General features: G+C 42.2%; 1 protein-coding gene across 1 annotated transcript; it reads left to right on the forward strand.

The window, feature by feature from the left end:
- Positions 1 to 1027: 1027 nt before the first annotated feature.
- On the forward strand, positions 1028 to 6345 carry LOC123581444 (thymic stromal lymphopoietin). Its single transcript, XM_045447548.1, has 5 exons — positions 1028 to 1048; positions 1434 to 1667; positions 2556 to 2600; positions 3433 to 3567; positions 5498 to 6345. Exons 1-5 carry the CDS (start codon positions 1028 to 1030, stop codon positions 5612 to 5614), a joined length of 552 nt encoding a protein of 183 aa, XP_045303504.1. The 3' UTR covers positions 5615 to 6345.
- Positions 6346 to 10980: the final 4635 nt, after the last annotated feature.

Below are 10980 nucleotides of genomic sequence, written 5' to 3' on the forward strand. Positions count from 1 at the left end.
GCCCTGCCTCGTCTGCTTTGGCGGTGATTCCTAGGAACTTCCCAAGGACCAGGGTTTTGCAGGCTCTGACACGCAAGGGGTGGGGGTAAAGGGAGGAAGAGGGGAGCTGGGTGTCTGGAGAGCCCCGGGCGGCACGAGCCAAGCTTGGGTGGAGTGGGGTTCATCCCCCAGAAGCCCAATGAGTGCCGGCATCCCGTCCCTTCAGTCCTTGGTTGGCGTGACCACAGCCGAGAAGGCGGCGAGGCATCCTCTCGAGAGCTCTCCCCGAATCATTTGGCTGCGCTTAAACTTTAACGGATGAAGGAGGGCTTGCAAGTACAAACCCGAGCCCTCCACCCTTGAGGGTGTTCAAGCCCCAGGTGCCCGAAGTTGCTAGGCTGCGCAGGCGTGGGGCTAAGCGCCTAGGACGCACGGGGCGCACGAATCTTGCGCGCCTTCGCGAGAGCCGCGCGTTGGACAGCACCTTCCGCCGGTGCGCACCGCGGCACATCGCGCGACGCAGTTGGGTCCCGCTGGTCCGGTGTCTGCGTCTTTACGCTGGCCTTTAGAGTGGGGCTGCGAAGGTGGAGGGGAGTTGGATTCTGTGGTTTCAAGAGTTTTTGACACCTATAGAACATGCTAGAGAAGACCGGAGCCCCTGAGGTGCCCCCAGTCACCCAAGAGTAGACGCTTCTTTCCTGAAATTGATAAGGGAGTTTTGAAAAGTAAGTGTTTTGAGGGCGAGCCGCATCAGATCTTTTCCCATTCATGTCAACTTCGAATCGGCCCTGAGCTTAAGGTTCTAGTCACCATTGCACTTCAGTGCCTTCGCATGGAAGAGAAGCCTGAAGCTGCACCCACCCTCCAAAGCATCCCATTAAGTAAGCACATGAGTTTCTTTAGTTGCCACAGACGAAAGTACTAGTTGAAAACGGCCAAAAGAAATACTCAAGAGTGTACAGTATGAGTGAGCATTGGTACCTAGTCCTTAGAGTGGCTGCCTGTTTGGGGATATTTTTTTCTAACAAGAAAGGGGCTTGTCATGGAAATGGCCCTGCAGGAGAAAGAGGTAGGTATCCGTTTTTTAAAGCACCTTCTGGCACATATCAAGGGTTTAGGGCAAAGATAAAAGGAGGAAGGTGAGGGAAATTCCTGATGGTTTTTTACCAATGTGAAAATTCCATAGATTTGGCTAGTTCTATTTTTTCTTTCATGTAACCAATTCAGAATTCTATGAAGGAAGAGAATGACATCAAGGAAAATCATTGGTCTAGGAGAAAAGAGCCCGTAGGCGTTTAGGTGTTATATATGTGGAGCCAGAAAGCTCTGGAGCATCAGGGAGACTCCAACTTAAGGCAACAGCATGGGTGAATATGGGCTTCGTGTGCACTGGGAATGAGAGACAAAGACTGGTGCCTGGGCATGTGCCCCTAAGACAGGCCTTGCAGATCTAGAGGCAATTCAGTGTGGGTGGAAAGACTTTAGTGCGAAACAGGGGTGGAATTGAGTTTCCAAGTATACTGCCTGATGCCTTATTATTTGTTCTGTCAGTTTTTTTCAGGAAGATCTTCATCTTACAACTGGTAGGGCTGGTGCTAACCTACAATTTCACTGACTGTGACTTTGAGAAGATTAGAAAGAAGTATCAGGAAGTCATTTATCAAGCCCTGAATAAATACATGAATGGGGTAAGTGAAGAAACATTAAAAATATTTTTTTCATCAAAAGAATAGGCATACACACATGCAAACTACAATTTAATTTTTAAGGAAAGAAACATGATTTGGAAAAAAATCATGGCCCAGCATTTTGTCAGACTTTCTTACAAGTGATACTTAAATATACTAGCCTCTACCTAGAAATTGGCACACATTAAGTGTGCAGATGCTGATGAGGAGCAGATATTGATGGATAATATATATCTATCAAGGTGTCTATCCTCTGCTGAAGTGCTGCTCTACCAGTGCAGTAAAAAAGAAAACTGGGTAAGGGCTTGAGAGAGAAAGGGGAGTAAAAAATAGGGAATTCTTGTGAGCTAAGCCCTAGCCAGAGAGGACAGCCCTGGGAAAGGTGCACTGCAGGTCTTTCTAGTGTTCTAGAAGCCTTAGAATGCCATTATGGGATAAGGTGCACTTTAGGCTTTTAATATACAGTAGTAAAATTATTTTCCTGATTATTCTAATTTCTGGATAGAGTATGCAGGTGTGAAATGCATGAATGGCTACAAGGCCGATGTGGGCTTTTGAAAGATGGCATTATTGCTCACTTGTGTAGTTTTATGTACAAGTGTGCCCCGTTTGGTGCCGGGGGGGGGGGTGTCTCTCTCTAGGACCAGGATCCTTTAATATCCGGTTTCAAACACTAGCAGGTACTATCTGAATTCCAAGTGTTTCACTACCTTGTCAATGGTAAGAACAGCCAGATGCGCAGGAAGCAAGTGCCTAAGTGGAAACTGCTTTCAGAGCATCTTTAAAACCTGGGAGCAATGGGGGCGTGGGAGGAGGGGGAATGATTTCCCTTGTGAACTAAGGCTTTACTTTTTTTTTTTTTTTTTTTTTTTTTCTTCTTTCTTCCAGGTCAAGAGCACCGAATTCAACAACTACATCTACTGTGAAGACCCGGTAAGTGGGTGCTCTGCACTGCTGGCTTTCTCCAGAGACACACCTGGCATTCCTGAGAGAGGGTAACCTGCGACGCGTAGAACCGCAGGCGGTGGTGGCTGGGCTCCCAGGCGACGCTGACCGAGTAGGGACGCCTGGGCTGCCAGAAACCTCCGGGCCAGTGCCCTGCTTGGGACGCTACTTCTGTTCCAGTTTAGGGAGAGGAAGTCTCTCCTGGGAGCCAGTGGGATTCCGGGAGAGTCCCCTCTCCCCCAACCCAGGCCCCCGGCGGGAAAAGCAAGTCTGGAATAGTGACTAGGCAACGACGTCAGGGGCACCTCTCCCAGGGTGCAGAGCCTCTGCGGGGCGCGCCCCGCCTCTCGGCCGCAGTCAGGGCGGCGACACTGGGGCGGAGCCAGCACCGGCGCGCGTCCTTTCTCCTCCAGCGCGGCTGGCACGCTCGCAACGCCCCTGGTTCTTCCTCCGTACGTGGGTTCTCTCTCTCTCTCTCTCTCTCTCTCTCTCTCTCTCTCCCTCTCTCCCTCCCTCCCTACCCCCTGCCCCCCTCTCCCGCCCCCTCTGTCTCCCTTCCTCCCTCTCTCTCCCCCCTCCCTCCTTCTCTCTCTCTCTCTCTCTCTCTCCCTCTCTCTCTCTGTCTCTCCTTCCTCCGAGATCTCTTCCTCCCCCTCGAAGCGCGTCTGTGGTGTCTCCCGCTCCCCTCCCCCCCCCCCCCCCCCAATCTTCACTCGTTTCTTATGGACTCTCTTTTTTTGTCTCTTTCCGTTGTTTGTTTTTCCTGGCGTTTTCCCCGGCGTTTCCCCCGTTTCTCGTAAACCTTGCCGCCCGTGAGCAGCCAGATTGCCTCGCTAAAATCCACCTCATTACCTTCTATCCCACCCACGGCTGCACGACACTGGCCAAGGAAATCTTTGCGATAAGAACTAACGCTACGCTCACTCTCCAGTGCCCAGGCTACTCAGGAACGCAGGTAAGCTTTCTAAAGCCTTGGAATTAACCTTGAAGTGGCACTCTGTTGCAGAAGTCATTACGATTTTTATTCAGGTCCTATCTCCTGAAGAGCAAAGGAGCCTGTAACAGCTGTAGACTCAGTACACACAGGGTCCCCAAACCCATCTATTTCTAGGGTTCTGATTCTTTTGGCCCAATTATAGTTCTAAACCTTAGGCAGTGTTTCAGGATATGATCAGTGAGCCTATATCCTGGTTGCCCGAACATGGGAGAGTAATTATCCAAATGCCAATTCCCAGGGACCCAACCTAGACCTTAAAAATCACAATCCCTGTGCATTGACTCCTTATGAGATTCTTATCCTAAATTTGAGCAGCATTGTTTGGGCTTCGCACTAAATAATGTGTGTTTCTTTCATAAAATTTTAAATTATACATTAAATCTCTACCCCACATTTGCTTAATTGCTTGTATAGCTCTCTTTACATAGTGGATTTTTGCATATGCAGTTACGTGCATTTGAATGGATGTGTAACTTTAAATAGAAACAGTAGTGCAGAGTTAGGAGCAGGAAGTCTGGAAGACAGCCTTTCCTGACTTTGGATCCTAGTCCCAAAACTTCTATTTTGACATAACTTCTAGCCTCTCTGTGGTCAGTTTCATGTGCAAAATGAGAGTCACATTAGCGAGTCCCATATAGAGTGTTTATGAGGATTAAATGAGTCAATAGATGTGAAAGTACTTAGAATAGTGCCTGGCAAATGACAAGTATTCAATAAATATTGACGTTTTTATGAAGTATTTATAGAGTATTCAATAAATAATGCAAGTAAAGCAGGGCATTTATCTTCCTGATGACAAATTTAAAAAAGACAGAGACAAGTGCAGATATGTATGATTGCTGTGAACTTTCTCAGTCTGCACACTGTGTGGCCAAGGCCGTCACATTTTTAGGGATTAAAGATTGAGCCATATGGTCCATCCATATGGACATCCATAGAGTTGAATGCTCAATACCACACAGCCATGTGAAAAACCTGTTTGGCTCTATGCCTTCCGTCAAGGAGATGCTGGCAAATCTACAGATAGCCACAGTGACATTCATCCATATAAGAAGATCATAGAAGACAGTCTAGATCAAGTTCTAGACAGCACGCGAGAAAGAGAAAGTCTGAGTAATTTATTTCAGCCCCCTCCCAAGGCCAAAGGGAGAGCCTAAGACCAATATTTTAGATTCAGTAGATTTTAGAGTAAGATTTTTGCTTAGTAACCTGATGAATTTTATTGATCTGAATATTCCATGTCCAGAAGGCCTAGTCTGTCACTATTCAAGAGTAACTCAGGTGAAAGAATACACAGAAAGATTATCACAATCTTTTTTTTTTTTTAAGTTTAGATTCCTTTTTAGTCTGTGGCACACTTCGGTGGCAGGAGGGACAGAAAGCAGCAGCACTTTGGGTCCAAATAAGAGGTTTACTGAATTACATCTATAAAGAGGCATAAGCTCTGTTCTTGAAGAATGTATGGTCTTGTCAGGGACATCATGTAACCACCAACTTAATCATTTATTTAGTCATTCAATAAATATTCAGCGTTTCCTAAGTAAAAGACATTGTTGTCAGCACCACGGGGAATACCCATGATACAATAATAAAACCGGCATGTGAGAGACAAGTTAAATGAAATACACTCTGAAGCACTAGAAGAGTTTCCAAAAGAAAAGTTTGAGCAATGAGCAGAGGGCTTGTAAAGGAGGTGGTGCTTGGCGTTGAAGCAAGAGTAGGTGGGTGGAGAGGAGGGAGGGCATTCCTCTAGGAGAAAACACATAGGAGCACATGTAAGCAGGTGTTTGGGGGACACACAGAGATGGATTTGCATAAAGAAGACCCTGCCACTCAGTGGTTGTTAAAGATTGTGACAGTCTTGACGATTGATTCTCCTATTCCACAGATAAATAATACCCAGGCAAAGAAGAAAAGAAAGAAAAGACAAGTTACAACAAATAAATGCCGGGAACAAGTCTCACACTTAATGGAATTGTGGCGTCGATTCAGTCGCATTTCATAGAAACAAAATACACCTTCCTTCAGGCTGTATTTCACCCCAACAAAATAAATCATCTTTATTAAGGAGATGTAATGTTAACTCTAACTGTGACACTTAAAAGATCACCAATAGTTATTTTTTTAATTACAGAAGGGTTTCTTGTTTTTGTAAGCTTTTATTGTGTGATGTGGTTTTATAATGCAGGGGAAACACTACCCCTCAAATGCAGGGGGAAACTGCCATAGCAGTGATGCCTGGGCCACTGGCCCTGTGCGGTAATTCTCTGCTGGAACTACATAAGCCTTACTTCAAAGGGAGAATATAAACATGCAGCAGAAGGAAAAAGAGAAGGCTGAGAAAGGAAAAGGTTGAACTCAAGAGCATGTAAACCTCTGTTTAAAAGGCAGATGTTTCGTCTAGGTATACTGATACTTACTGTGTTCTCATGCTAAAAATGTACAAAAGAAAATAAAAGCAAAACGTGTGCACAAAAAGTTGTACACGTAATGAAGCAATCTGAAAGAATGTCCAAGTAAAATATTGTGCAAGTATTATACATCAAGTTTTAAAAATTATCTGACAAGAGTGATGTATATGCAACCAGGTCCTGAATTGCCTTTATTAAAGCTAAAATATATATTTTTTTAAATTTATGGAATATATTTTTTATTTATTTGTAAGCACTTTTTAAAATGTACATATTGCTTTGTAATTGACACAATGTATTTCTTAATAAAACAATTCTCAAATTAGCTTCTTATGAATGGTCTTTTTAATGTGGTTAGTAGACTGAGGTGCATCACTTTTCTTCAGTTTTTTTTTTTGAACTCTAGCCTTAATTTTTTAATTAATTAAAAATTTGTTTTTTTATCAGTATAACTGACATATTCATTTCAGATGTACAACATAATGCTTTGGTATTTGTATATATTGCAAAATGATCGTCACAATAAGTCTGGTTAGTATCTATCAACATACATAGTTATAGATTTTTTGTGTGTGTGATGAAAACTTCAAAGATCCTCATTTCTTTAGTTCGTTATGTCTCCTCATTCTTGGAGCCCACTGGCTATGCCCCCTCTTGCTTTGTAGCTTGGCCCTACCTATGGAGAGAATATTTGGGGATAGGTGGCTTCAGGATGCATTCCGATTATCTTTTTCTCAAGCTATGTCTCTAGTCCTTCTTTCCCCTGTTGAATTTCCCCCACACCTGGAAGACAGTGGAGAAAAAGGTAAACAAAGTCAAATCATCCATTTTCCTATCTTGAATGCCTGCTGACAGGTAAAGCCACAGGCACTCTGTCACTCACTCCCAGTTAGATTGTTCCGAACACCAGTGGGAGGGGCGACCCTAGCCATAGAGTCCAGGCCAAAATAGAGCAGATAGAAACACATGGATTTTTCCTTGAGTAGAAACTTTCCCCTGACCACTGCTCTGAGGACTGGTGCTCACAGGAGAAGCTCAAGGTCCCTAAATCCAACTTAGCTGCCAACAGATAAGAGGAAGCTTACATTATGTACCCAAAAAACATTTATGGAGCACCTACTGTATGCCATCCCTTCAACCAAGTACTAGGGATACAAAAGTAAATGAAACACAGCTTTTACCCAAAGAAACTCAGAGTGTCGCTGAATACGCAATTTCCTTTGCCCTGAGGGAGTTTCCTTTGCTGTCTTTCTAAAATAAAGCCCTCTAAAGAAAGAGACCCAGCCCAGGGACCTAAATGCCATCATAAGAGAAATTCCTGTCGGTATAGCCTGGGCTAGTACTCATTAATTTTCTATGCAAAAGGTGGGAAAAGAAATGACCGTTTAAACCTATTAACTCCATTTTTCTAGGGATCTAGGGATTAACTGACGAGATTTCACCCCACTGTGAAAAGAAATATGCTTACAAATTTTCTCAAGGTTATTGCCAATTTCCCTATAAGCAGGGAGGAATGAAGAATTGAAGATAGAAGAGGCAGCTCAACGTGTTGATCGAATGCAGTTTCTTTGAGTGTTCTGCTTTATTTTTAAAAATGTGTGTAATTTGTAGGGGCGCCTGGGTGGCGCAGTCGGTTAAGCGTCCGACTTCAGCCAGGTCACGATCTCGCGGTCCGGGAGTTCGAGCCCCGCGTCAGGCTCTGGGCTGATGGCTCAGAGCCTGGAGCCTGTTTCCGATTCTGTGTCTCCCTCTCTCTCTGCCCCTCCCCCGTTCATGCTCTGTCTCTCTCTGTCCCAAAAATAAATAAACGTTGAAAAACAATAAATAAATTTAAAAAAGAGTAATTTGAAGTGGGGCAGGGGGTAGGGGGTGTTGAGCAAGATGAAGTCAGGCCTTAATAACATGGGGAACAAAGCCTAAGTTGTGACCTTGGTTGGGGGCGGGAACCAGGTCCCGTGTACAAGAGTGCCACTCTTTAACATATTTCATATTCCTTCCTCTAACCAAGTCTCTTCTTGCCTTAAAGATGATAGCTAAGATGCTACTTTTCTAGAATGTGCTTTTATGACCCTGTTCCCTCCCTTTCTACTCTCCCTTGCACTATTTATGCTTCTTATGGGGAGGGAGATGGTAAGAGATTTCAAATTGTGTTGAGGATGAATTTAGACTGTGTTTGGAGGAGATATCTTGGATATGAAAATTTGTGGAATCATTTAGGGTAAATAGATCACATGGATGTGGAAGCTGAGGAAGACCTAGTGAAATCTTATGAGTATTGCTCATACTTTATCCTGGTATAATAACTAACACATGGTGGATTCTCAGTAAAATACTGAGTAAATTAAATGAATTAAACTGAAATCAAAAGTTAAATACCTGTTTCCCAAGAATAAACTGTTCCTTAAAGGCCAGCATGAGTCAGAAATGGAAATGTCAGCAGCAACTATCTTCTGGTGTCTACCACCAGCTTTCCCCCCCCCCCCCACCCCATTACTTCTGTAGGTATCTAAAAGGCAAAAATATTATCATATTCCAAAATTAATCAATGTTGTTGCAGTCTGCCACTAATCTCCACAGGCTTCTTTCTTAACTCTCCTCTGCCTATTCCTTCCCTCCCCACAAATGCAAAATAAAGCATTCAAGCATCAAACATTCACTAAGCCTCTATTTTGTGTCATCTCTGGGCACATGGCTGAGAACATAGATAATATGAAAATCTTAAAATCATACCAAAGGATATTTATCATTTGTGAACCTTGTGTCCCTCACCTTCTCAAGAACAGCTTTAATACTTCTATAAAGAAAAACATACTACATTTAAAAAAAAAATCAGTTTTATATGCTACCTTTCACACACTTCTTCAGAAATTCCTATAGGCCTTCACCAGGTTACAATGAGATAATAAACAATCATCAAATCCCACTGGCTTGCGACAACAACAGTCAGTTGTCACTCATGTTGCAGATAAGCTCCAGGTTTTACCCACACATCTTCTCATTCTAGGATTTAGGCTGAAAAAGCAATCCCCATGTGGGACATGCTTTCTTCTTGTGACAGAGGAAAAGAGCAGAAACATGCAATCACTCTTCAAGCTTCTTCTGGGACATGGTGTACATCACATATGCTTATGTGCGATGAACAAAACAAGTCAAATGCTCCCTATCCTGCTACAAAGGATTTGCTATAAGGCCGAGGCAAAGGTCAGGGATAAATCTTATAGGGAGGGTGTATAAATATAGGGAATCCTCAAATAATATATACTACTCATACTCTGGGAGGGGATATGACTGATCTAGGAAAGAAAAAAACATTTCATATTTTTAGCATTTTATATGTAGATTTTTTTCATGAAGCAAATGTTTATTGAGTAACTCTTATGTTCTAGGCACTGTTCTGGGTGCTCGTTGTGTATCAATGAATAAAACAAAGAAAAAAAACTAACCTCTACTTTCATTGAACTTATCCATTATTAAAATAAAATAAATCTATTAGATAAGTTCATAGTATAGTAAGCAGCTCTTCTCTCTTTTTGAATTTGAATAAATATTTACAGACAGTTAGCATCTTGATCACTGTCAAAGCACATCTCAAACATGGCTAGAAATGTGCACTGCTATTGTGATATCCAGAGTAAAAATGAAAGTTCAAGTAAGTACAACATGTCAAGAACTGGTAACAAACTACCATTCTGTTAGCATCTGCTCTTTAATTATCCCAAGTGTTCAAGACTATTTGTGCCAAGTACTATAAATCAAGATTTCCTTGTTCAGGAATGTACAAGTCAGATGTTCAAGTTAGCGGGCCAGTTATTCTCAACAATTCAAACCAGGAGCACTAATTAAAGAGGAAACCCTGGACTAGAGAAGTTAAGTGATGTGGGTCAAATGGTAGAAAAAGGCAACACCTAGTTCAGTACTCTGTTACACTACACTGCCTTTCTCCTTTGATTCAGATGTCCGTCTTCTTATAGCCACATCTGTGTTTCTGAAGATCTGTGTAGCTCGGGACAAGGCAAAGTCAGTCTGTAGAGTTATCCCTGGCTTCCCTTGTAAAGAATCACTATCATATCAACACCACTGGCACACACTTGGGCCACAATGCTATGCTAGTATAACATATATCTCCGTTAAGCATGTCTACATTCAACTGATTATTAGTGCCAGTGAGTGAAACCTAACATTGCAAGTGAAATTTGGAGTTATAAATAATTTTGCTTTGTAGGTAATGATGTTTGTTGGTACTGTGAGTCAGAATTCAACACCACCTTGGCAAAATAAAATAGTATACTGTTCCCAACTAGTTGGTATGAAAAAGAATGTCTATTGCAAAAGCACTTTTCAGTTTTCCATAAGTAGTTTAATATAACATTTTTTATTAGAAAGAGAAAAGAGAAATCATATTCAACTTTTTCTCTGTTTCAGCAAGTTAAACTGAGCTCTATAGATCATCTCTGTGCTGTTAATGCTAACTTATGTAACATCAGAGTCTAGCCTTAAAATGCAATAATACAGAATGCTTTTCATATTATCAAAAGGAAGCTTAGATGAAGATAAAGAAGCGTTCTCACCCCTACACCCACAGAAGAGGAGAGATCATTCTTTGTCACTTACTATTTCAAAGAATCTGATTTGATTAAACATCATATCATAAATTTTCACAAGAATAATCTGGTTTTCCTGTGAAATATATGGGCTTATGTAAATAATCACAAATTTTATCAATTCTTTTTTCCTCTGTTACTAAAAATCTGGTTTGGGAAGTGGTTTTGGGTTGGAAAGCTCTTGTAAGACTGAAAATTTTAGAAATTATTGTCAATTCTATAACCTATAATTCTGATTGGTGCCATTTTCAAAAAAGTCAGGGAGGGGGTACAGAGAGGGTAGATACAAGGAAGGAAAATTTAAAAATGTGCATTACAGTTTTTCTTAGAACAAGATATTGACAGTTTAGTGGTATTTT

The sequence above is a fragment of the Leopardus geoffroyi genome, chromosome A1 (genome assembly GCF_018350155.1).
Source record: "Leopardus geoffroyi isolate Oge1 chromosome A1, O.geoffroyi_Oge1_pat1.0, whole genome shotgun sequence".
Lineage (NCBI taxonomy): Eukaryota > Metazoa > Chordata > Mammalia > Carnivora > Felidae > Leopardus > Leopardus geoffroyi.